The 27247-nt window shown below is 44.1% G+C and overlaps 1 protein-coding gene across 1 annotated transcript; it reads right to left on the reverse strand.

Annotated features, from left to right (window-relative positions):
* Positions 1–8565: 8565 nt before the first annotated feature.
* On the reverse strand, positions 8566–24422 carry DNASE1L3 (deoxyribonuclease 1L3). The gene is made up of 8 exons (XM_035108077.3): positions 24172–24422; positions 20736–20824; positions 18057–18140; positions 17493–17605; positions 15558–15670; positions 14696–14853; positions 10902–10998; positions 8566–8872 (listed from the first exon to the last, which is right to left on the reverse strand). Exons 1-8 carry the CDS (start codon positions 24349–24351, stop codon positions 8762–8764), a joined length of 945 nt encoding a protein of 314 aa, XP_034963968.1. The 5' UTR covers positions 24352–24422; the 3' UTR covers positions 8566–8761.
* Between the last annotated feature and the right edge of the window lie 2825 nt (positions 24423–27247).

Consider the following 27247-nt stretch of genomic DNA (forward strand, 5'->3'; position numbering starts at 1 on the left):
TACTTAGCTTTTGTCCTAATGGGCTATGCTGAGCTATGAATGGCAGGACAAGGGGGTACATTGTGGCTGGGTGGCTAAAGACCAAGCAGTTGAAAAGTTATGGTTTTGATGAAAATTGACAAGTTAACACTGCTTAGTTTTATTCTTCTCATTCCTAATTGTAGTGTTTTGTTTTGTTTTAATTTCTGCTTCAGAAACAGATTTGAGCCTTCATATCTGCCATAAGAGGGACCCAGGTGCTGCTATGGTTAAACTTGCTGATCAGAAGGTCGGCGGTTCGAATCCCTGTGACGGGGTGAGCTCCCGTTGCTTGGTCCCAGCTCCTGCCAACCTAGCAGTTCGAAAGCATGTCAAAATGCAAGTAGATAAATAGGAACCGCTACAGCGGGAAGGTAAACGGCGTTTCCATGTGCTGCTCTGGTTTGCCAGAAGCGGCTTTGTCATGCTGACCACATGACCTGGAAGCTATACGCCGGCTCCCTCGGCCAATAATGCAAGATGAGCGCGCAACCCCAGAGTCGGTCACGACTGGACCTAATGGTCAGGGGTCCCTTTACCTTTATCTATCTGCCATAAGAGGAGGGGCACTCAGTTTCCTCCAGACTGTTCTAGTCTCTCTCGGTTGTTATTCTCCACTTTGGTGGTCAGGCAACCCAGAGTGAGAAATCAGAACTTGTTCCATTATTCGGTTGACTATACATTAATATGTTACTTCAAAACAGGAGAATAAAATTTAAAACACGGCAAAAATTGTTTTATGGGAGGTGGATTAATGATGTCACATCTACAGCCCAGTCAGCACTAGAGATGGAAGGATTTGTCAATTTTGTTTCTTTCAGTTTCTCATTTTTTCATTCTTAAATTCAATCCTGCAGCAACTAGCATTTTTTTTGGGGGGGGGAATCATGAAAATTATTCAGCATTTTAGTGTGAATTTCTCCTATATACAGTTTTGACTAACATATGCATTTTTGCTAGTGATTTCTCCTGATACAATGCACTTTAGTACATAATTTCCAGCAATAGATGCATTTTTGTAAATATTGTTTGGCTGGAAAACTCCCTTGAAAAATTCAGATAAGTGCAGATTTTGATGGTTATACTTGTTTTGGGGCTGACATTGTTTTGGAATGTATGAAATTGATTATACTTTAATAAAACTGAATTGAAATGCTCTCCCATTCTTAACCAACTCTACACAAATGACTTCTATTGTAGACAGAGTGAATTGGGACTCAGCTACACGGCTGCAAATAAAACATTTTAAATGTCTTGTAGAGTGCATTCTACAAATGTAACACTAGATGGCGAAAGTGAGCTATGCAAAATTCAATGTGCTTTTCAAAATGTTTTAAAAGCATTTTCACAGCATATTTTATGTGTGTGTAGATTCCATCTTAGTTTTCCCTGAGCTTGATCCAGATGATAAGATTGTTTAGAAATACAAACACAGTGAGTTGCACTTTCACAGTGGGTTGTTCACTGCTAAAATCATTGATATCTGAATATAATGCTTTTCTCCGCAAAGAAGGACAATGAGGTCATGCCAAAACTATAAATGTATCTCTTTTATGGGCCAATTTGGCTTGCCCTGAAGAATCATGGGAATTATAGGATTGTAATCAATGAATGTCTTCTCAAAGTAGACCCACTGAAATGAATGGACTTGAGTTAGCCATGGTCATTCATTTCAGTTGGTTTACACTGAGTGAACACGACCCATAGCTTGGTGGTGTGATGAAAACATAGCAAAGCTTATGTTAGGATTCCTTCCTTCCTGCCTGCCTTCCTGCCTTCCTGCCTTCCTTCCTATGATTTATGAATGCCTCAAATCTTTTTCACGTTGTGTAGTTACATTAGTCTGCCCACCAAAGCCAGCTACAAATGGACAGTTATTTCTTTTTCAGTTAGCCGGTGAAGTCAAGGGCAGACAGAACAAGCAAGGAGCTTTTCAACACAATGCAACATAGACGAAAATATATAAACAATCCCAAAAATTGATTTGAGTGAATAAACAAAGAAATGAGACCATGGCAAACAAGCAGAGAAACCCCATGGAAGACAAACAGGAGCCACATCAACCACACTTGTTTACTTTAAAATGTGAGTGTATTTCACTGTGGGGACCAAGAGTTGATAGCTTTTTGATGGAAAGAGAGGTGCGGTTGTGCATTTCTGGCTTCTTCGGAGTGGAATGAAGCCATTTTAGAGGAATAATTTCATTGTTGACACACACAAAATTCTGTAAACCATTATCTGTGGATATTCCCAGACGAGTCACAAGGAAATGACTTCACTAGAGAAAATGGGAGTTTGTCCTGAGTCAGAAGTACTGAGCCCTCAGTTTTTCCTATCTGAGCTCTGTATTTGCTCAGCTAGGATTGTTCTAATGAAAACATGGCTGTCATCTTGGGCTTGGCCAGCGAGGCTTCAGAGGGCAACTGGGCTTGTAAAAGCGTTGTTTATCCATTTATATGAATGTGTGTGTGTGTGTGCGTGCGTGTGCACACACTCGTAGAGCTTGAAAATAAATCTCAGGGGAACTTGAAGTAAACAAAATGCAGACCAAACAAATATTTCTGATTTTTTGTCAGAAAAAATAAATCAAATGCTTTATATCTGAATCGTTGCCTTGTTTTCAACAGCAAGGACTTCATGCTCCCCCTGGTGGGGAAAATCTGATACAAAAAAATACAAAACAAAATGTAGAAATGCTCCTGCTTTTGAGAGCTGTAAGGAAATAAGATAAGATTTTTTAAAGTCTTCTTCCCACAATGCCCTCCTAAAGTCTCAGGAAGGGCTTGGACCAAAGTATATAGTATGCCATGTGGTGGTTGGCTTATTTATTAATTATTATTTATTAAATTTATATAGTGAAGATCACAGGGTGGGTTACAACACAAACCTTTAGGTTATTGAAGCCCCTGGCAAATTTAAAAGCTATCCCCTGCTGAAATATGAGAACAAAAGAAGTCTATTGTCCTAGACTAATAGTACAGGGAATGACTGAGTTCTTGCTTGGTTGTATTTCCACTGGAAGCAGCCAATGTCCCGTCTGAAGCAAACATGAATTTTGATTGCAGTACAGAGCCTTCGCCGCCCTGACACACACAAGGGGAACAGTAAGTACTGCCCTTTCCCTCAAAGTTATGGTGCACAGTACCCAAGACTCGTCCAATTATTTTTGGCAGAAAATGCCACAGGGTCTCTTCCCACTAATAAAACGACAGCAGTGATAAATGAAATCACAATTTGCTACCATTGCATCCAAAATCAGCTGCCTGGGCAACAAACTCACTCCACCTAGTGGTGTGATCAGCCCTTCTAGTATATCGCAGCGTTATTCATCATGAAATGCCTCTTACCCTGACCTTTGACACCTGAACTGTGTGTTTTCAGGATCCACCCTAGTCCAGTCATTTAACTGATTTTTTTTATACTGAATTTTAAATTGTTGTAACCTGTCATGGGACGTGCTGGTGAAGGGTGTGTAAGAAATGTGGTGGCGGTGATTATGACAATATTTTATATACAAGCAGGTCCTGCTATCTGCATGCTCGCTATGCAAAAGGTCACTTATCCGAATATAATTTCCCCCAAACTTTGTATATACATGCCAGATTCAGATTCAGATATCCAAACAGACAGTTGGCCCACTTTCTTAATTTCTTGCTTGTTTCTGCTTTGCTGGTCGGCAGCAGCCATTTTGGGGCAGAACCCATTCAGGGAGGGGGAAGTTGGATGAAACAGAGAGCAGGAGCTATTGGACAAATAAGTTTCCCCCCTTTGTCTCTCTTTGTTGGTTGGCTGCAGACATTTCAGGAAGAAACCATAGGGGGGGGGGGAGTGGGGATAGGGAGATTGGAGCAATCCTGAATTAGAAATGTTCCCATAGAAATCAATGGACACTGTGGGCTTGTTATGCAAACACTTGTCTACCAAATGATTGTGGGAATGGATTGTGTTCAGTAAGCAGGACCTGCATGTACAGCACATTTAAAGTTGCATCAAACCCAATATCTCCGTTATTTGAACAAAAGACCTGTAATTATCTCCATGTTGCCAATTGGTGGCAGTGGAGAGAGGACTTGAGGCTAAGAAAGTGATGGCATACCTATGACTCCTAGTAAATTTGTGCCTACAGTAAGATTTGAATCAGGGACTTGGGAGCTCACTACAGCCATTTTCATTGGATTGTGGTTTCTTGAGTGATATGCTTTCTTTCTGATAGCTTCTGAGAAACTCTGCCCATCTTGTCAAGTTTCTCAGACTTCGCAATTCTATAATTTTATGATTCATGCAGGACATGTGCTCTACCGAGTCCTTTCCTTGTCTCAGAATCCTATTTTTCCTGGAATGTGCCTTTCCTAAGGGAGGGCAAGCCCACATTTTGAGAATCGCTGCATTAGGTCTGGAGATAATGGTAGTTCTTGTCCAGGAACCTGTAATTGAAACCTATCGAGTGAGCCAGTCAGCATGTTCTATATTTATCATTATTCTGTCTTCAGTCTTGGGGGATTAAGACAAGAGGAGGTTATGGAATTGTCTATTCCTGTTTTGTTTCCCTATCAACTTCTTCCATTGTCCTAGTTTGAGCACATCCTCCCAATGGGATAATTGTCTCCATGTGCCAGTGCGTGTTCCTTTTAAAAACAGTGTCTTGTTTGCATTCCCCAACTACTAAATGTTAAAGAGCATTGATTTCGGGAGACTGCCATGTTTAGAGTCACTGTGTCAGCTTTCATATATTTTTGTCCCAGCAGCCGGACCAAAGGCCAAAGTATATAAACAGAAGTTGAATAATTTTGTTTTTTGTAGGGAAGAAAGCAGAGGAAAAGGCGGAAAGACAGAATACTCATGGTCATTAAACATTTCCCATGGCATTTCAAAAATCTGCAGTACAGAGATGTCTGGGGAGGGTGAAACCTATTTGTTAACAAAGCAGTTATTTGATATCTCCATAGTTCTCTTATAAGAAATCGCATTAGAGCCCTGATCTATAGTTCTCTTATAAGAAATCGCATTAGAGCCCTGATCTATAGTTTGTAGGAATATGGCTGGCTGATGAAAGTAAGAGAACAAGTAGGGCATTGTTGTGTCACTATCTGGCTGTTTGCCTGCACAAAAAATACATTTCTCTTCTCTCTCTCTGGTATGTCATTGGCTAGTTCAAATATTCCTCCTTTGGGGCAAAATTAAGTACTGTATATTCCTGCGTATAAGACTACTTTTTATACGGCGAGTATATCCCAAACCCTCTATTTTAACTGGAAAAGTTGGGGTCGTCTTATACGCCCAGTCGTCTTATACGGTAATGCTGCAGTTCTGCAACAGATTTCCGCTTGCACAACAGAAATCTTTTCCCTCTCCACTACAGCCCTCCTATGCAGCTGCAAAATCTGCTCCAGAGGATGGGGGGGGGGGTGGCCCATCAACACATTTTGGGGGCACAGGGAAAAGAGAGAAAGAGGAACTTCCATTGCAGCTCATTGTGCACCAAGTTGGATACAACCCTATGGGTGGTATCCAAATAAAACTCCCACCAATTGAATTTTTCACCCCTCCCTGCTTAATCCGATCTAGGTGTTCTCCCAAACCTCCAGAGCAGAATTGGGGAGGTTAGGAGGTGCACAGAAGGACAAAACTAGGGACAGTTCCATTGCAAAAGCGCAAATCCTTGCACTGATGTTAGTTGGGTGACGTCCTATGTCTCTAGTAGTGATAAAAAGTGCAGAACTGGTGCTGTGACCCGTGCTTTGCACTTCTGAGAAATGTTTTAAATGTCTGCTTTTATCGCTATTTTTTGAAATGAACGTTTCGTAATATTTTATGCAAATCACTTAGAGATTTTCTTTTTGATAAAGCGGTATAAAAAGCTTGCTAAATAAATAAATATCAAACACCACAGTTGTAAAGAGCAGCAATGATATAAAAACAAAGAAAAGGCGATCACTGCAGCAAAGACTTGGTGACAGCTCATATCTGTGTACTCCCTTGTGTATGCCCTTTGATGTTTTCACCATTCATGGTGGTCTTGTTTCCACATGCCATTTCTACCCACCAGGTAGCACTAAGTACAGTGCGGCTGCCCAGCACTGGTGGGCTACACTTCCAAGAAAATATAAGTCCTACCATCCATCAAATTTGAAAATAGGAGATGCCCCGCCCCCTTTTCGCTCCAATTCCTGCCCATTTTAGGATTGCTTTCAATATATCTCCATGCTGATCCTTCTCCTGCTGGTCCATGTGGCTGACACATGGAAGCACCATGGGCTCTGTGGTTCATGGTAGTGAGTACTGGAACATCAAAGTAGAGAGCCAATGTGGTGTAGTGGTTAGGAGTGTTGGACTGGGACCTGTGAGTCCCATTTGGCCATGCATAGCTGTCAACCCTCCCTTTTTTGCGGGAAACTCCCTTATTCCAAGCCACAGCTGCCAACCTTCCCTCTTTTTTTGCTGGAAACCCCCTTATTTCAGCACCATTTCCCGCTTGTATCCTGGATTGTTAGATATACCGTAGACCAGGGGTCAGCAAACTTTTTCAGCAGGGGGCCGGTTCACTGTCCCTCAGACCATGTGGGGGGCCAGACTATATTTTGGAGAGAGAAAAATGAATGAATTCCTATGCCCCACAAATAACCCAGAGATGCATTTTAAATAAAAGGACACATTCTACTCATGTAAAAACACCAGGCAGGCCCCACAAATAACCCAGAAATGCATTTTAAATAAAAGGGCACACATTCTACTCATGTAAAAACATGCTGATTCTCGGACCATTTAGAAGGCGATTGGGCTGCATCCGGCCCCTGGGCCTTAGTTTGGGGACCCCTGCCATAGACTGTCCCTGGGACAGGTGAGGCTGCTGATCCCTTATTTTCAAATCCGAAAGCTGACAGCTATGCCATGCAGCTCACTGAGTCACCCTGGGCGAGTAATTGCCTCTCAACTAAATCCACCTCACAGGGTGGTTGTGGGGGGTTAAATGAGGAGAGAGAGAGAGAACCATGTGTCCCACCTTTAGCTCCTTGAAAAAGGTGAGATACAATCGCAATGAATGAATGAAAAGGGAAAATGCACCAACCAGCTATCTCAGGATGCTTCTTCCACTCCCACTGGTGTCCTGCAATATGCAAAGAGGAGGGTGGGAAGGTACTGACTGTACATGATTACAGATCTAAACAAAGGTGTGTTCCTCCTCTTCAGTTCTCACCCCTTTTGCTGCTTTGCTTTTAAGGGCAATCCTTTTTCTAGGTTCATATCAGCCTGCCATGCAATGCTACATGTGTTACTTGCATCTCACTTCCAACATGCTGCATATTAATTGATCCAACAAAGGACATCACTTCGTGCATGGTGTGCAAAAACAAACAATTTGAGTGAAGATAAAACAGATGGCTCAAAGAGAGAGAGAGAAAAGGACAAAAAGCCACCCGTGTCATTAATCAGTCTGACTTGAGGATAATTTTCCCTGTCACCTTAATACGGTAAGAAATTAGATCCTGAGCACCCAAGCAAGATCAAGCTGTGAAATAAATTTTAGTCTAGCATTACAACATTAATCCTACTGGCCCATCTTCAAAATTGCAATAATCTAGAAAGGCAAATGTGAAGCATCCGATACTCACATTTTCCAACCTACTTGCCTGTTCTCAGTTTCATCCAGACTGAAAATTTGGGTTTGATTAAGGATGAGGGAGAAGACTTGATTAAGTTTGTATGTAAGGTGTATACCCAGTCATTCACCCTCCTTGGAACCATATGCTAACAGAAACACTGCCATTGTTCAATATTTGCAGTTCTCTGAATTTTGCAGCAAAGTTCTCCAACCAAGAAATGTGCATGAAAAGGCATATTCTTGGGGGGGGGGAGTGTGAACAAATATGTATGCTAGTGAAAATATCACTCAAAACTGCACTACATCAGATGAAAATGCTTATGTTAGGCAAGCTTTCTTATAAAAACGTATGTATTAGAATGCTGATGGAATTTCTTGAGGGTTAAACTCCTCCCTCCGCAAAGTGATGTGGAGAAAAGGGCACATTCTTCTTGGATCAGATCTGAGGGGAGAGTTGAGCTGATGCTCAGTGTCTCAGTACTAGGTTTTTATTTCGGTAACCTTTGGAGTTCCACCTAAATTAGGCATCCCCAAACTTTGGCCCTCCAGATGTTTTGGCCTACAACTCCCATGATCCCTAGCTAACAGGACCAGTGGTCAGGGATGATGGGAACTGTAGTCCAAAACATCTGGAGGGCTGAGGTTTGGGGATGCCTGGCCTAAATCAACAATTTCACATTTCTCTAGCTTCAAAGAAGTGATGTGGCGTGTGTGTCTGTCTGCACGCACCTACAAGATTGGAGTCAGTCAATTGCAAAAAGTGTGTTTCTGTAGCTTTGTTCTGAGTTCTTGATTGTAAAATATCTTTGGCCAGAAGACTGACGTTGGGAACGGGCAGAGATGCCGAACCACTCTGAACAAATTGTTTCACCAAACAACCCCTGCTGAAGATATTGCTAAGGCATTCAGATTGCCTCACTGCATTTGTCTTTCAGGTTACGGCAAAGTTAATTTTAGCTCGTTTATTTTATTTAGCCTTGAATGCTTCTAACAATAAAAATAGTTTTGTTTTGCATATTTTTGGTGAAATAGGCCATATGGGAGGCCAACATACATCAAGGAAAAGGTCAAAAACGAAGCCCATTCTTTTCTTATGACTATACATCCAATTTCTTTTCTCTTCGGAGAACAGCAGTATCCTGTCTAGCCCTGTTGCAAGAGGTGCCTACGATTGCTTGCTCTTGCTCGTCTTGGGGAATGTCTGCTGGCTCGCAGCTGGAACTCTACTGGAAAGTGGTCACTCACTGCTAAAGCCTGCAGAGTAAGGGACACAATAGGTGGATTAATTGGACACCCTGTCCCTTGCATACAAATATTTAAAAGCCATACTGTGTTGAGTAATTGCCATTTGTTGCTACATGAAGCCACACAAAGATAGCCCCTAAGCGAGGTGCATAGCCCTTATTCTAGGGACGCCACCAATAAATCTGGCTGCTATGCTTTCAAACATCCAAAGCCGAATTGCTCAGGAAGGCTATGGATGCATCTGGCCGACAAGCACACATAGGGGGCAGTCCATTGTACTTGGAATATGCAACCAACCTGAGAGCTCTACTACATTATAAATAGATCATGAAGACTGCAGCACAATACACTGTGTTAGTGTGGGTTTCCCCATGCCACATTAGCCTTCTTCGGGGGAACTTCTTGTGCATTCTGCCAATATATGAGAAGGCTGTGCTGAGTAGCCCTGACCATGACATCACACCCTAGATCCTTCCAGTGGCGTAGCATGGGTTGCCAATGTCTGGGGCGAGGCAAGTATCCTTGGCACTGCCGGCCAATAGGCTGGAGTGAAGGGGCAATAGCTTGGCAGCCAACCTAAGTGTCAGCCATGGCCAAGGGAGAGTGGTCATGTTTCTAACGCCCATGCAGAAGGTGCCCTAGCAACCAGCCGTAGCTCAGATCCGCTCCTCAGCCCGTCCACATAAACATTGGGAGATATTCTGTCTGAACGGGACGGCACACTATTATTTTTTTTATCAATACTTTTCTTTTGAAATTTTGTGCTCCTAAGAATTTTGCACCCAGGGTAACTGCCCCATGGCTCCACCCACACTACGCCACGGTGTCCTGCACAATCAGGATTCTAGATGCACATGGGCTCCTTTGCGTGTGTAGCAAGCAGCCTGCACAAAGTTTCCCTCCTTGCAGATACTCCTGCTTTGTGTGTATCAGACCACTGGTCTTTGTAACTCAGCATTGTCCCCATCAGGACAAGAGTGCCCCCTAGTCCTACCGTAGTTGGTTAAAGCATGGTGCCGATAATGCCAAGATTGCAAGTTTGATCCCTGTATGGGACAGCTGCATTGCAGGGGGTTGGACTAATCAGGGTGGCCAACTCCCAAGAAACCACGATCTACTCACACAGTTAAAAACTGGCAGTGATCTACCCCCTTTTGTGGGGTTCAGGTCAAAGTTGTTGAGATTTTTTTAGGGAGAAGGGAAACCCTGTTTTTTTTAGGGGTGATGGGGAAAGTTTTTGAGCAAAGTTTAGGGGAGCCAAAGTTGATGAGCTTCTTTGGGGGGAGCCAGTGATCTACTGGTGATCTACCACAGACATCCAGTGATCTACCGGTAGATCACGATCTACCTGTTGGACATGCCTGGCACTAGATGATCCTCAGGGCGTCTTCCAATGCTACAGTCCTGTGATTCTATAATTATATGAAACTGGGCCCCTCTGCATGCAAAGCAGATACTCTGCCACTGAGCTCTATCTCCTCCCAGGGACACTAGGGGGCAGGGGCTAGTCGGAGTGCCCTATCAGTGGCAGGACTCGCTGATGGAGCACATGGGCCATTCGTCCAAAGGCTGCCAAAGTACAGCTCTAAAGTGGAGTCTTTTGTTATCAGCTCACAATTTAGCCACTGATGCAGCTGCAGGTACTACATAAATCATATTCTTGGCTCCTCCGTCGTTGGAGTTGTGTTACTGCAGCTGTTTACGCAGCTTGATCCACACCGGCCTCTGATTTGCGTAGACAAACACAGTGGGGGATAAAGTGATGGAAGTATGTTGGTTGTACACATGGCACACACCTGGGTATCTGTGCAGATGGGCCTGGAATTCTGTCATGTGATTCCCTATATTTCTCTGCTCATGGTTCTTCCTGCTTCTCTGCTCTACCTGCTTCTTGTTTCCCCGCGCCTGGCAGCCTGCCTTTCTCACTGGTCTGTTTCCCCAGTTTTGATGCAGCGCAGCTGTGGACTCAAGCCCCGGCGGATGCAGGACGAGAACGCAAAAACGCCCCGCTTGTGTACTATTCCTGTCTTATACAAACCTGTGCTTCAGTCATCAAAAAGGCCCTCTGGAAATCAAAGATGCCGGCTGAGTCTGGCACAACAGCATTTATGAGTTTATTCCCACGGAGCACAATCCTTTAAGAGCCGAAAACCACTGGGTGTTAGCCTGCTGTGCAGGAGGAGAATACATATGCTGCTGTCAGAAAGAAAAGGCAGGCAGCGGAGCATGGTGGGTTTCGATAGCACAACGGTGGATTCGCAACTGCCCCAGAGGCAGGGCTAGGAGAGTTGCCTGTAAACTTCAGCAATTAAGCTGATCCACAAATAGCTTGTCTCTGAGTTGCTATTTCATCTTTCTGTGGGTGGTAGAGGATGATGGAAAATGGCAATGTAAGTGCATCAGTTTCCATTAGTCATAAAGATAGGAAAAACAAAAGAATAACCAATTAAAATTATCCCAAACGTAGTGGGTTCTCAAGTATTTCTGGCTGAGCTGCATAGATACGGGTAAGCTTTGGTGCTTGTTATTAGGACTGCTTCTGATATTCTTCTTGTTCTGGTATCAGGTCTTACTTGGTAAGTCAAAATTCTGAGAAGCATGAAGTTAGCCAGCTGCGTATCTCAGATCATGGGCGTACCCAGGATCAAAACTAGGGGGGGCACGCCAGCCACGCCCCCAGCCCCCCGATTGGCTGGCTGACGACGACGTGGCTGGGATCCCCCCAGGAGGCGTGGTCAACATCCACGCCCCCCAGAGGGGAGGGGGCCGTTTCCAGCCGTTGCGAGGCAGCAGCAGCGAAGCTGCCTCCGTCAAGGGAAACCTGGAGCTGGACATGTATGCAAATTAAGCGCCGCAGAGCATTGTGGGGCAGCACTTTCTGTGCTGTTCTTGCTGTGACTGGAAGGAGTGTGGGCTGAAGTTAGCCCAGGTCCAGGTCCCCCTCGACGGAGGCAGCTTCGCTGCCGCTGCTGCCGTTTCGCTTCAGCCGAGCAGGCCGAGGCGGAGCACAGCTGGCAGCGTCCCTGCCTGTCGTGCTGTGCTCTCTAGCTGCCCTGCTTCTGGGGGGGGCAGCTGCCCCCGCCCCGCGCCGGGTACACCCATGTCTCAGATCATGGATGGGGAACCTCAGGCCCAGGGGGGAAGCAAAAAGGCCCCTCTATCTTGGCCTTGGGGACTCTTGCCAATTCACCACTGCTTAGGAATGCAGTTACTAACCCAATGATACCAGCCCTTTTCTCCATCTAATTCTGCATTGCGAAGTCCTATGGAGATCTTCAGGGATTGAATGTTTGCTCTCAGCTGGGTAAAGTTCATTCCACTGCAGGTAGGCTGCCACAGGGATTCCCACCCACCAAGCCGAAACATTTGTCCGTGCAGTGCTTTGTGCAAAAAACAACCGGAGAAGAGCTTCCCCAAGCGATTTCTCTCTTTCTCCCGAACTGCCCATCCTATGTTCAGGCATCACTAATCATCCTGACACTACCTGATGCACACTGCTGGGAAAGGAGACTGGATTGTGACTCAGAAGTACACTCCTATCTAACACAGCGCTTGCTTGCCAGCTGTTTCAGGAACAAGGAAGGGAGGTGATCTTGCCAAGGGTAACAGCGTGGGCAGAGGGAGGGAATGAGCTCATTGTGAGCATCAGCATGTTCAGGTGATTATCCTGGCAGACTTCATGGAGGTCAAAAGTTTTCTGTCTGGAAATCAACCGAAGAGCTTGCACAGGGAGGATGGCAAAGTGCAACCCAGGAATGGTTCTGTTGCAAAAGCTGCAATTAACTTGCCCTTACTGCCTCTCAATGGGGGATCACAGTGTGGGTAGCTAACCATTTTGACTCAACATTTTGACTCTTTTGTAGACTTTTAAATATTTTAGAATGGTTTCAGTTGTTCTCATTCTTTTTTTCTTGCATAGCGCAGTAGGATATGCAAGAATGATGGAATATAGCGCATTAAACAAAATGTGTGCAACAAGGCAGGTATGAAGTATGAGGCGGTGGCATTCAAGTTCACACAGTAGTACATACAAGAACATAAGACGAGCGTGCAGGATCAGGCCAATGGCTCTTTTAGCCCAGCATCATGTTCTCACAGTAGCCACCTAGATACCTGTGGGAAATCTGCATGCCCAAGAAAGCTCTCCCCTCCCAGCAACTGGGAATCAGAAGCACTGCTATCTCCAGCTGTGGAGGCAGAGCATAGTCATCCTGGCTAGCAGCCATGGATAGGCTTATTCCCCATGAATTTGTCCAATCCTCTTAAAGCCATCCAAGTTGGTGGAGAAGAAGAAGAAGAGTTTGGATTTGATATCCCGCTTTATCACTACCAGAAGGAGTCTCAAAGCGGCTCACAATCTCCTTTCCCATCCTCCCCCACAACAAACACTCTGTGAGGTGAGTGGGGCTGAGAGACTTCAGAGAAGTGTGACTAGCCCAAGGTCACTCAGCAGCTGCATGTGGAGGAGCGGAGACGCGAACCCAGTTCCCCAGATTACGAGTCCACCGCTCTTAACCACTACACCACACTGGCTATCAATGGAAGTGAGTTCCATAGCTTATGAGCTGTGTGAAACAGTACATTCTTTTATGTGTCCCAAATCTTCCAATATTCAGCTCCATTGGAGCTCCATGAATTCTAGGGTTGTGAGGGAGGAAGAAAAACTTTTCTCTAGGAAGCCCATTGTGCCTTGGTAATTGTTGGCATCTGTCTGTCTTGAGACACAATGGAGTGTGCTTCTCGGGGTGAAGTCAAATCGCTGTGTTAGCAGCACTGAAGTGACCTCCCGAGGCATAAACTTGGGCAGTGGGTATGGAGTTCTGGGCTGCCCAGGCGACAAGACCCCCAGCTCTGCCTTGCAGATATGGTCCAAAGGAAAGTAGAGCAATACTTTGGGCGTCAGGTTGGTTGCTGCACGAGTTACTAAAAGAAGGTATTTTCTTCCCCCAAAGATGTCCTGCAAGGCAGCGGAGGTTTAGGATCAGAGTTTTCCTTCTCCTAGATGAGCTACCGTCCCAGGTTGATGAGCCCCATCTGCCGCTCACTTTCCTCTACTGCACATGCAGAAATCACCTTCTTGGCTGTTGGTCTTGTCCGCTCAATCTGCCAGGGGAAGTCCCTAACTCACCGAGGGTTTGAGTACAGCATTGGTATAGCTTTATTCTTCTGAGCCAAGGAACAGGAAGAATGTCTTCACACACTGTCACAAAAACAATGGATTTCACTTCCAAAACAGACACCACGTGTGACTTTAAAAAAAGGATTAGACAAATGAATGGCCATGATGACTGTGTTCCACCCTTCACTGCTGGAGGCAGTATGTCTCTGAATACTTGCTGCCAGGAATTGTAAGTGGTGAGAACGCTGTTGGGGTGAGGTCCTGCTTGTGAGTTTCCCTTAGGCATCTGGTTGGCTGCTTTGAGAACAAGATGCTGGACTCTGATAGGTTTTTGGCAGGACTTTTGTGTTCCTGTGTATGTTCTTAAGAAATAATGGAGCAGTGGAAGCTAGATTGGCCAATCTGCTCCGGTCCAGGAAAGCCACAGTCCGCAGCTGCCTCCCATTTCTTGCACTTGTCACAGATTGGTTATCCATAGATTAATAGCTGGGTGTGATGTCACACAGGTAAGAGACCAAATATGCAATAATTTATCCATGCATAGATAGCCCAGGTGCACATTTTCCCCCTCACAATATTAACGACCTGTTGTAAATCAACATGCATTTTGTTAAGGTAACCAGCAGAGTTCTTCTAACACTGCAGATAATAGGTAGCTTAGCAGAGGCTCTAGATGGGAGGGTTCACAAGTCAGCTCTAAAACCAGCTGTTACCTGTCATAGGGGCAGCGGGTGCTGGCTTTCACCGTTGTGTCAGTTTTGTCATCAATCAGCCAAACAAATTCAGTGTGGTTTCTCAGTCTGATATTCTTCCAGTGTTTCTTGGCAACATAGCCACAGCCAGCGTTGAAGTCTCCCATGAAGATGAAATTCTACAAGGTGGGAGGCAGGAGATTGTGAAAAGACAAATTTGAAGAGATAGGATTGCAGAAAGTAGGGCAGAAAGGTATGACAAACCCCCCCCCTCACCACCACTTTTTATTATTGGGAAAGTTAAGTGATCTATTTTGAGCTTCTTAACAAAGGCGCCTTATCATGGCAGCGGGTGCACCCAGATCAGACTGGCTCACAGAGTCACTGATGAATTTCCCTGGGTGTGCCAACCACATATGAGAATTATCTCAATGGATCTTCAGATACAAAGAGAGATCTATGGGGAGTATCAGAGAAATGAAAAAGGAGGAAGTTAATGGTGTGTCATTATGAATGAAACAACTTCATTCATTAGTACAGATGACAGGCAGTAGTAATCCTGTCTCCAGGAACTGCTGGGCTGCTCAGAACAACCAAGCCACACTTTGACTAGGAACTTTAGGAGAAGGGCAGTAGCTTAGTGGTAAATCCTCTGCTTAGCATGTGGAAGATCACATTCCCTGGTCTCTAGGTAGTGCTGAGAGAGACCCCCATCTGAAATCCTGGACAGCTCCTGCCAGTCAACACAGAGAATGCTGAGCTAGATGGACCATTGGTCTGACTCAGCAGAAGGCAGCTTTCTAAGTTCCGACGTTCACAGGGGTGGGTGGGGTGATATTCAGCACAACTTTAGCACAAATGCACCAAGGAAACAGTGACTGACCTCAGACTTCAAGCGTTGTCTTACATCTAAGTACACGTCATAGAGTTCATCAATTTCCCGAACAGCCATTTCAGGTGTTGTGTGCAGAGGGATTACCACAAATTCCCTAACCACTTAAGAAGCAAACATTAAAAAAAAAAAGATGATCAGCATTTCCCAAACTCACTCCCACTATGGTCAGAAAAACTGACAGATCTAATATGTTTATTAGGTATAGGTAAAGGGACCCCTGACCATGAGGTCCAGTTGTGACCGACTCTGGGGTTGCATCGCTCATCTCGCGTTATTGGCCGAGGGAGCCGGCGTACAGCTTCCAGGTCATGTGGCCAGCATGGCAAAGCCGCTTCTGGCGAACCAGAGCAGCACACGGAAACGCTGTTTACCTTCCCGCCAGAGCGGTACCTATTTATCTACTTGCACTTTGATGTGCTTTCGAACTGCTAGGTTGGCAGGAGCTGGGACCAAGCAACGGGAGCTCACCCTGTCACGGTATATTGCCCTTTAAAGGTCATGGATATTGGAGGTCTTGAGTTAAGCTCATATGGCACCTGAGCCTACCAAAACATAATATTCTTTGTCTTTCTAAAGACAAAACAACCCCCATTGTCCACCTTTCTTCCGGTATCAAGTATCAAGTTTTGTAACTTTGTTAGGGCCCAGATTGGTTTCCAGATCTTAGCAGGCCCATTTTGCCTGATTCTGGTTAGCATCAATTCTCATGCTACACTTTTGTACACACAGGTCTACACCTCTTGAATAGCTTCCTTCCTTCCTTCCTTCCTTCCTTCCTTCCTTCCTTCCTTCCTTCCTTCCTTCCTTCCTTCCTTCCTTCCTTCCTTCCATACTCTTGGGCTGTATACCCATTACCGGCTTAAATTGCAGCTAGGTTGTTCTTTTTCTCAATTAAGATCAAAGCTGGTTTTGGGGAGAACACACCAAAAGACATAAGAATCTTGCATAAGAAAGGAACAGCTAGATACAGGATAGGTAATTTCCAGCAAAGAAAGGGAAGGCTGACAGCTGTGGCTTGGAATATGGGAGTTTCCCGCAAAAAAAAGGAGGGTTGACAGCTATGCCACTGAGAGATGGAAGCCTGCATGGGACATAAAGGGGAAAAAGATTTTCTCTCATTGTGTCCTGTCCTCTGTTGGTGCCATCAAGAGAAGGAAGCCTGTGCCTCCGTCATCCTCTCATTGATGGCGGTGGAGACTACATGAAGCTGCAAGTGAAGGGGTGGAAGCAGTGCCGACTTTTGCCCCCTCCAGCAAATTTGTAGACCCAGCCCTGCACATTATTGTATGGACCTTTAAGCCTCAACATATTAATGAGAATTGGAATTCACCAATTTAAATCATGTGCTACACTACATTCCTCTTGCTACCTACTTACCACCCTATCTTCAGATGTTTTCTCTGTCCAGCTATCTAGCTCTAGGACATTAATCACGCTTAGAAGCCTAGCTGGCATGCAGTGCTGGAAAATGTTGAAGTCAACAGATCTCATTGCAAAGCACTTGGAGTTTTACAGTCTTTGACTTATTTAATGTTTAGGACCTTAATTAAATTTGGCACAAATAAGTCAACGTGCGGCGAGTTCTGAATTATGCTTGTGGTTCTACGAAAGGCTGCAATCAAGGGTGGATTAATCATGAAGTTAAAGAAGCTGCAGAGTAACCTCAGCCAAATTGGGATTGAAGAGTTCTCTGTGGCTCTCAGAATCCCGTGAAGGCCCATAATGCATTTCCACTCCTGAAGCTAAGCAGGCTTGGCCCCATAAGATGCCTAGACAGCAGGCCCTCCATTAAGGCTTGCCATTCAGAGCTCATCAGTGGAGTCTAAAATAAAGATCTTGGGCTTCCCTAGTGCTCATCCTTTTCCTGTGGGTTATGAAACACACAGAAGGAAGGAGGATAGTGCATGCTCAGCAATGTCTCACCAGTTTTTGGAGAAGAGAACCAGACAACATAAGGCTCCCTGGAAAGTGCATCTTCGTCACCAGGCTGCAGATCGGGATACTGATAGATTTGCTTCACTGACACCATTTTCGATCTGCAGTGTGAATTAACATACAGGCAGAATATCAGCTGTCTCAAATAGTTTAGACCTATTTTTTTTTTAATGTATAGGCTGACTTTCTGTCCCAAGATCCACAAGGTAGCTAATAGGTAAGACTACAATCAACAATGAAAATGCTGCAAAAAAGCAAGCTAGTTTTCATAATCTCAAATCAGCGTGTTTTTACATGAGTAGAATGTGTCATTTTATTTAAAATGCATCTCTGGGTTATTTGTGGGGCATAGGAATTCGTTCACACACACACACCCCAACATAGTCCGGCCCACCACATGGTCTGAGGGACGGTGGACCAACCCACAGCTGAAAAAGGTTGCTGACCCCTGAGATATACAATCTAAACTGGGAACTGAAGGCTAATACTCCAGCTTATATCCTTGCAGTTTCCAAAGAATGCCACATGCAGAAAGTTCCGAAATGCACTTACCTGTAGAAAAAAGCATATTGTTCCTTATAGGTCCTTCTTCCTAACCGATTGCTGACCACATAACTGTACTTTTCTTGCGAATGACTGGAGAAGAATGATTATTTTTGATATATTTGAAAGAATCCACATGAAACACACACACACCATTGTAAATCACAAACAGTGGTCATGGCTTCTGGCTTTGGCATGTGGAGGAGCTTACTGCTCAACTATCTGAGCAAAATCATGGCCAATGGTCAGGGATGACGGGAGTTGTATAAGAAGACCCACAGGTTCCCCATCTCTGGCAGAGAAAGAAATGCGCTCGAGAAGGCCAGTGCAGTGATTTCCTAAACAATGGGGGCCTGAAGCATGAGTTAAGGAATTAATCCACCATATTGGATGTATCCACCATGGCATGCTTGAAAAGGGGAGACCTCCTTCAGCATTGATTCTCCTCTCCTCTGCCATAGTTGGTCACCTCCTGAGGCCTACATCCCAGAAGGGACCCACTGGCCCTTCTCTTCCTACTCCTAGCTTTTGCTGCTTAGAAACATTGAAAGTTGCCTTTCAATGAGATCAGTGTTGTCCTCATTGACTGGCAGTGGTTCTCAGGGGTTTATAGCAGGGAATATTCCAAGTCAAAGGTGTCATGGGCTTTGAAGAAGCTTGAACTCAGGGCGAAAGAGAAAAATGCGCTACAAGGAAGGCATGCTTGGCAAACCCTCACCATGATCAACTCCCACCCAGAAACCTATGTCCCCACTGTGGAAGGACGTGCGGATCCAGAATTGGCCTCCACAGTCACTTAAGGATTCACTGTTATGGAAGACAATCTTACTCGGCTACGAGTGATTGCTAAGGAAGAAGAAGATTCCCAGCCCTAACTGGTGATGTCAAGGATTGAACCTGGGACCTTCTGCATGCAAAGCAGGTGCTCTACTACTGTGTTGTGGCCCTGCATGCTCAATTTCTCCAAGTGTACAAACTATGACAAGGGCAAGGAGCAGCAGCAGCAGCAACAACAACAACAACAACAGCCACCTTCACTTTCTTTGACCTCTCCTTCTGGGCAAATGAATGAACAGTAGGGATGGATCTACTATGGAACTAATGAGGCTTAAGCTTCAGGGCCTCTAATTCTGGAAGGGCCCCAGGAGCTACTTCAGTCCACATTGCTTAAAGATTTGGGGTATAGTAGATCCAATTTGAGTCACACATCTCAAATTGATTAACTTCTTTTGTTGAATATACACTTCAACAAAGTTTGAGAGTCAGTAGCACAGGTGTGGTGATCTGTCGTGGAGCAACCCTATTGAAGAAGATAACAGTGGTTGTCCAGACCTAGTTACTGGTTGCGAAGGGGCCTTCCATGACAGTTCAAGCTTCAGGGCCCCAAAATTGTAGGTCCTCCACTGGGCGGCACATCCTGTTTAGTCACCTGAGGTGAAACAGGAAGCTGATGCCACCGCTGCCAGTCTCGGCAGGAAAAGCAAGATGGCAGCGGTAGTGGAAGCACCGTTCGAGCTCTGCATTAATATTGTATTATTTTACTAGTGTTTTATTATTCTTTTAATCAAAAGGAGGATTGACAGCTGAAGAAAACCTGCAGCTGAGTGAGTAGAACTCCCTAAAGGAAAACTACAAGACTAAGATAAACTCCCAGGAGAAAAGACAAATTGCTGCCAGTCTCTCTTACTTGGGTCGTGCAGCAGTGCCCATGAAGCTGCGGTGGATTCTGAAGAGATCTTGTGAGATCTCACCAGAAACTACCACTGCTCCTCCAACATTAGTGGGGTTGGCAGGGTGGGGAGCCTCTGGGGGTGCTGCCTTGTGGCACTACGACCAAAGGAGGCTGCCTCATCCTGCCTCATGGGCCACCTGGCCATAATGAACAGCGATGGCAGTAGCAAGGAGGTGGACCAGTTGAGATATGGGCCCACTGAAAGCTTTTTGCCCAAGACCCCAACTCTCTCCAAAAAACCCTTGATGTTTTAATAAAAATTTTTTAAAGTAATTTTATTGTTTTTCTTACATCAATATAAACCAACTCAGACAGAACACAAAATTATAAACCAATCCCCCTAGATAAAAAAACTAAATACACATTCCAATAGATCCGTTCCGCCGAACTTGACTTCCCCTTTACATCGTTTTGGTTTTATTTGGTCAAAATCTAGTTTATCTGCTTTTTCCCCTTTTTTCCACGCTATATCAACATATATTGTCCTATCTTCTATTCATACATTATTTTAACAGTTGTAGATATTATGTCATTCCTGTAAGTGTTTTTGCTATTTTACAATGCCTTTTAAGATATTCCCAAAATTTACTCCACTCCTTATAGGTCTTTTGATCTTTTTGTTCTCTTATCCTTCCAGTCAGCATGGCTAGTTCTATATATTTGGTCATCTTTCCTCTCCACTCCTCTACTGATGGTGTTTCTGATGTTTTCCACCTTTGTGCAAGTAGAATTCTGGCCGCGGTGGTGGCATACATAAATATTTTTACATCCTCTTTTTTGATTTCATTCCCTATTAAGCATAGTAGGATCAACTCTGGCTTTTTTGGGAATGTATACTGTAACATTTTTTTTGTCTCATTATATATTATTTCCCAATAAGGTCTCACTTTTTTACATCGCCACCACATATGATAGATATTGCCCATGTTTTAATAAATTTGACATTAACATCTCACCCATTCAATTTCTCTAAGAGAAAGGGGCATAGCCTGTTGCTGTTGTCCTTTATTTCCATCAGTAGCACGATGTCACACCGAGAAATAACCTGCAGGAGGAAAGAAATAACATTCTTAAGAATGCTTTATTTGACACACATGGAATTCCCAGAATGAACAGGCTTTGCATGCCTCCTGAACATTTCCCCCATCAGAAATGGGCTTCAAAAAAATTCCTGTTCTTTCAGCTCCTGTACTAGAGAGCTCCTGGGTTAGAGGGAAGGCAGAAGCAAAATTCTGAGAGGAGCAGGAATATTCTGGAAGCACTCTCACTAAGTTCAGCCCAAACATATCTATCCTTTCCCAAATCCATACTATGAAAAAGACTGGTTCTGCAAGTTTGAAATAAACCGTCTGTGCATGGCACTGATTAGCCGATCCCTCAGTGATTTCACATGCTCCCCCATTTTCCAGAGTACTTTTGTGCAACCCCACCAACTCTTCTTTAAAAAGGTGGATAAATTTATGTGGTACGTGAAAAAAAAGTGTATAGCCCATCTGCAGGCCACTGTTCTTGGTAGATGAAAGGATTTAGAGGGAGGCAAAGCCAATTAATGTCTTGTGTATTCTAGAATTCCAGATATCTCAAAGCTAGTGGCTGAGGCAGTATTTGATTTGCTGGTATTCACATCTATTGTGAAGCCATGGAAAATAATGGGTTGAAGACAATATAAACACTGTGAGGCAATCCTTTAAGAAATGGGATGATGTTGCAAGAGATTGAAAGGGTTGCGTAAGTGAAAATTTTAAAGTGTCTTAAGGCACACAGAAAGGTTCACGCCTCCGTACTATGCATTCATTAGCAGCAAACCAATAAAAGAATACAATTATGATTTATATTACATCAACTATTAAATTTCTATCTCCCATCCCTCCCAAATGAGCTCTGGGTGACAGCCAAAGAAACCCCTGGCAAAACGATGCAATGAATAAATGAACAAAGACCTATTAAAACAGTTCAAAACATTAAGAACATCTAAAAACATTGTCATAATTTCATTCATTTATTCAAACAATTTATAGGCTGCTCCTCAAAGCAGAACTTCAAGGTGGCTTACACAGTAAAAGCTTTTTGAAAACAATACCCCACCTTAAAAATATAAACACTAGAAGATATCGACAAAATGCTGCAACACTAAATAAGGTGGCAATAACCTGAGATGGGTTTCTTATGGGGAGAGAGTTCAGTTAGGCACTCAGCTGAGGTGCCCAAACCTTCTCTATTTCTCGCAGAAACAACCAAGGTGAGATGGAGTATATTGGCAAAATATTTGGGGAATGAAGTCTATCAGGTCAGGTGCAACCAGACTGCCAGGGTGCTTCTTTGAAACATTTGAAAAACCCCTTTCTTTGGCTTGTTACTTATATCACATTACAGCAGCATATGATGGCTAGTGTGCTGGATTTAAACTGAAGTGGAGTGGGGGGGGAGTCCCAGTTTAACATGCTGCTCCGCAATAAAACATACTGGCTGAACTTGGGCCAGTCACTATCTCTCAGCCTAACATACCCAAATAATTGATATGAGGATAAAAGTTGCTTTATGGCTAGCTCAATCTTTTCTTGCTATGTTCCTCTAGTGCTGTTTTGATGTGCTATATGCTGTGTTTCTGCTGCTTTATCGATCTGCTTTTTGCAAGCATTTCACGTTGTCTTTAATATTATTTTATTGTCCTCTTGTGTGATTGCAAGCCACCTTGTGATTCCCCCTTTCCCCCCAAAAATGAAAAGACAAGGATGTGAATAAAATAAGTCTGCAACCCAATGCCCTTTTACCGGGGGAATAAGCCCTGTTGAACTCAATGGAACTCCTGAATAGACATAGAAAATATAAATAAAACTGAAACAACGACAAAGATAATGTAGAGGATGAGGAGAGAGACACCCCTGTCCATGTTGTCTTGATCTCTTTGGAGGGAGGGGAAACATTAAATATAGAATCAGGGAAGAATAATGCATTTAGCTTAAAAGCAAGCCCTGGAATCAACCTATCTTACACAACCTATCTTAGTGGTGATTGCCCTCCAAGCTGTTCTTGCACATTTGGAGGAGCAGGGGAGCTATGCCAGACTGCTTTTTGTAGATTTCAGCTCAGCATTTAATACCTTCTACTGCGACGTCTGATAACTAAATTGGGAAATCTGGGGCTCCCGCTATCACTCTGTGGGTGGATACTGGACTTTCTTTCAGATTGCTCCCAGAGGGTCCGGTTGGGCCCTTCCACCTCTAATATGCTTAGGACTAACACAGGAACACCACAGGGATGTGTGCTTAGTCCGCTCCTTTATACTCTTTATACGTATGATTGTGTCGCTGCCCAGCCTAGTAATAGGGTTGTCAAATTTGCAGATGACACAACCGTGATCGGGCTCATCTCTGATAAGGAGGGTGAAACAGACTATAGAGATGAGGTGGAGCGGCTGACAGAGTGGTGCAGAGTTAATAACTTGCTCATAAAAACAAAGAAAACAAAGGAGCTTGTGGTGGACATTAGGAGACAGAGGAACAAGGTCCAGCCACTTTTGATTTACGGAATCTGTGTGAAGAGGGTAACAGCGTTTAGATTTCTAGGCATTGAGTTACAGGAGGATCTGTCCTGGAGTGTTAATACAAGGGGGCTTGTGAAGAGACTGTATTTTTTTTGAGAATTTTAAAAATAAAATAAAATTACAGAAATGAGTCTGCAAGCAGATACAGAAATAGTCATGTCACAAAACGCTGCATGTGTCCTCATTTTGTCACTGTCAAACAAAAGATTTGAAGTTCATAATTTGCTGGGAGAGGAAGGATTCAGAACAGCGGTTGCATTTGTACGTTTTCTTGTACTCTTTAGAAGCACTAAATGGCTTCAAGCAGAGCTCGTTGCAATGCAAAGGCGATGTATTTTCTTGTTTACAAGCATCTGATACACAGGCACCAAAGTGCTTAAATCACTCAGAAGGTGTTTATAATACAATCACTTTTGTCTGCAAGGGTCCAACTTATTTTGTGATTGTAATTTCTCCTTAATGAGACCAGGGTACTTCATAGTGGTGATTAAACAAATTAAGCATGCTAATAACGAAGCAACGTCTGATGAGACTATAGATGAGAAGGGGGCAATTTTTCTTGCCCATCAAAATGTTCCCATAATCCCTCATGTTCATCTGCAACAGCATTCAACATTGTATTTCTGCTAGATTTAATGTGTAAATAAATCTTGCTGAACATATGGCTTCAGGTCTGCAAATAGATTTTTCCGCTGTTAGAAGCACAGCAGATTTATTAATGCTCAGCCATTCATTAGCAGGACTTGGCTGTGTGAAGTTAAAATACCCTGAAAGATGAGCTAGATAAAATGCCCCTCCGTTCAGCTGAGTATTGATTTAATCCCGTAGACGTAGAGCAAACAACATACCTCTACAATGACGTCCAAGATTTCTGGTCTTGTTCGCTTGGCTTCTCCAAATGACCTCACATTGAAAGAGCAGATTTTAAGGCTCAGAGCTCCATGAAAAGAGAAAAGCAGAAACAAAGAAACGCACAACATCTTTTCAAACCTGGGCCAAAAGAAAAAAACAGTGAGGTGTCCTCTCATTCAGCACTTGGTCTGCAAAAACCGATGGAATTTAGCTGTTATATTTCACGATTGCTATGCAAATTAAGCTGCATGTCACTGGCTCCTTCCACAGGTCATCAACTTCTCTATTTTGGGGACTAACATCTGTTGCTGAGGAACTCAACTTTTTGCCATAGGGGATTACCTGAATTTAGAGCCAACTTCCACAATTGACTAGGCTTATTCTTGAACCTCATGGGAGAATACAAAACTGAAGTTTGTTCTGAGTTCCAAGTTCCTTATTTATGGAAACGTTCCCAGCAAAGTTCAATAAGACGACTTAATAAGGAACTGGTTGATGTGCTCTTGCACCTCATAAGAAATGCTGACCCACCCCATATTTTTTGTGTGTCTGCTTTCAGGTCCACAACAATTCTCTGCAATCAAAACTGTTGGTTTGCCACAACGCTCTTAAACGCACGATGACCCCCCAGATGATCATTGCAGATAAGGGAGTGGGAATGTGCACTCCGACTAAGATTTTGGATACAGGTAAGTAGCCGTGTTGGTCTGAGTCGAAACAAAATTAAAAAATTCCTTCAGTAGCATCTTAAAGACCAACTAAGTTTTTATTTTGGTATGAGCTTTCGTGTGCATGCACACTTCTTCAGATACACTGAAACAGAAGCAACCAGACCCTTATGTATATTCAGAGGGTGGGGTGTGTGTGATGGGAATGGGTGATGGGCTGATAGGAGTGGTAAACCTGTTGATGACTGTTAATGACTGCAGTTGGTCTTGCGGGGGGGGGGGAAGCAAGGGCTGAGGTGCTAAAGAAAGCTTGATCATGTATAATGAGATAAGAATCCTATGTCTCTGTTCATACCAGGTGTCTCCATGGTTTTAAGCTTGGTAATGAGTTGCAATTCAGCAACTTCTCTTTCCAGTCTGTTTCTGAAAATTTTCTGTAATAAAACAGCTGCTTTGAGATCTTGTGTAGAATGTCCTGGGAGATTGAAGTGTTCTCCTACTGGTTTTGGAGCAATCCACCTCTCTATAAAAGTGCCCCCTATGAAATGGTCCACAACTGTGCCCAATCTAATGCTTTAAAAGGGATCCAGTTCTCCTCTACTATACAGTCAGCAAGAAGGGAAGAAATGGGTTTTTCTTTTTATTAGGTATTTTGTGGTTTTATATCTTGATTTTATTCTGTGAACCACCCTGAGACCCCCAGGTATAGGGAGGTATATAAGTTCAATAAAGAAATTCAAATAAATTCAAATTCAATAAATTAATTAAAGATTAATAATAAATAAATAAATAAATAAATAAATGATTTCCTTTGTCTTCACCCTCCTCCCGGAACCATTTTTGCCTAGATTAGCAGAGGAGAGGGAGTGAACAATCAGGGCAATGGGACGGGGCAGTGATGCAAACTTGGTAATACTACTACTCCCACTCTTAAGAGGACCTCCAGAGAGGACTATGGGAAATTCCTATCATGAAACCAGAGGTGTGCATAGGCTTCTCTGCACTCTTGGCAAGGAGATGTATTGGCAGCTCTGGAGCCAGGAGAGACCATGGAGCAGAAACTCAAAATTTTGCTCTTCTAATAGTGCCACTGGACTACTGGGCAGGAGCCCCCACAGGACTGCTGTGGTGGTCCATGCCAGCAACCTCATCTGCCAAGGTGCCCAGAGGAGCCTGTGTGCCTTGCCCTGCTGCCCAGAGCAAAGGAGGAGTGGCCCGGACTGCGTGCAGATGGGTGGGCAGACTCCTAGCAAGAGTGGAGAGTCACAATTCTTGCACACACCCCTGGGTGGGAGCCAACCTAGCCAACCCCTAGCTATACCCCTGCATGAAACACCCTCTAGAATGACAAGCAAGCGGTTTGTGAGCTAGGAAGAGTGCCTGTGTCCCTTTCACACTCATGGCTAGATCCATAGACACCCCCCAAAGGGGAAATGGTAAAAAAGGGGCGGCGAACCTGTAGACCTCTAGATCAGCGTTTCCCAACCTTGTGCCTCCAGATGTTTTGTGACTACAATTCCCATCATTCCTGACCACTGGTCTTGCTAGCTAGGGATGATGGGAGTTGTAGTCCAAAAACAGCTGGAGGCACAAGGTTGGGAAACACTGCTCTAGATGATGTTGGACTACAACTCTCGTCAATCATTCGTGCCAGTCCCTGAATATGCTGCCTGGGACTGATGAGATAGATAGGCTTTGGGCCTAATCCAGCATGGCCCTTCTTCTGTGAGTGCTTGTACCCAAAACAGAAATCCTGAGAAGGAAATAGAAAGTAGGGAAGCCCAAAGCCACATGAGGGAAACTCAAGAGCAGAAGTGGGAAGTCAACAGGGAAGTTCCAAGGGCAACAGCTGCTAATTCTCTAGCCACCTGGCAATTATTCTGATGATCCTTTCCAAGGCAGAGAGGAAGTCGGGGGGGGGGGGGGAGAGATAAGAGATCAGCAGCAGAGAAATGTGGCACAGCTTGCTTCTCTAGCAACAGCCAAACAGGAAGGGGGTAGGGATCTTCTGGAGATAGGCTGCTGGGGGGTGGAGGGGAACGTGCAAGAAAATGCCCATTGGGTGAATTCTGAACTGGCACCCCAGCTCCAGTTCTATATTTTGTCATGCACTGCAAATGCAAATGAGCAGCGGCTCTGGCAGGTTTTCATCAGTTCCATTTAGGTGGCAAATCTTAGTCTTCCAAAATAGCTCTGGGGTCAAGGCACAAGCAACAATGAAAGCACAGATGTGAGTGTTCCAGAAATAGACAAATAGAGGAAGATGGGAGCATTTGTGACAAAAGGAAAGCACAAAACCTTCAGCCTGGGAGAAATATGAAGGCAGAGCGACATGAACTTTAAATGGAAATTTGGTGTGTGCAGGAAGAAGACTGTGGAATACTATATATATATATATATATAT

The sequence above is a fragment of the Zootoca vivipara genome, chromosome 2 (assembly GCF_965207765.1).
Source record: "Zootoca vivipara chromosome 2, rZooViv2.hap1.1, whole genome shotgun sequence".
NCBI lineage: Eukaryota > Metazoa > Chordata > Lepidosauria > Squamata > Lacertidae > Zootoca > Zootoca vivipara.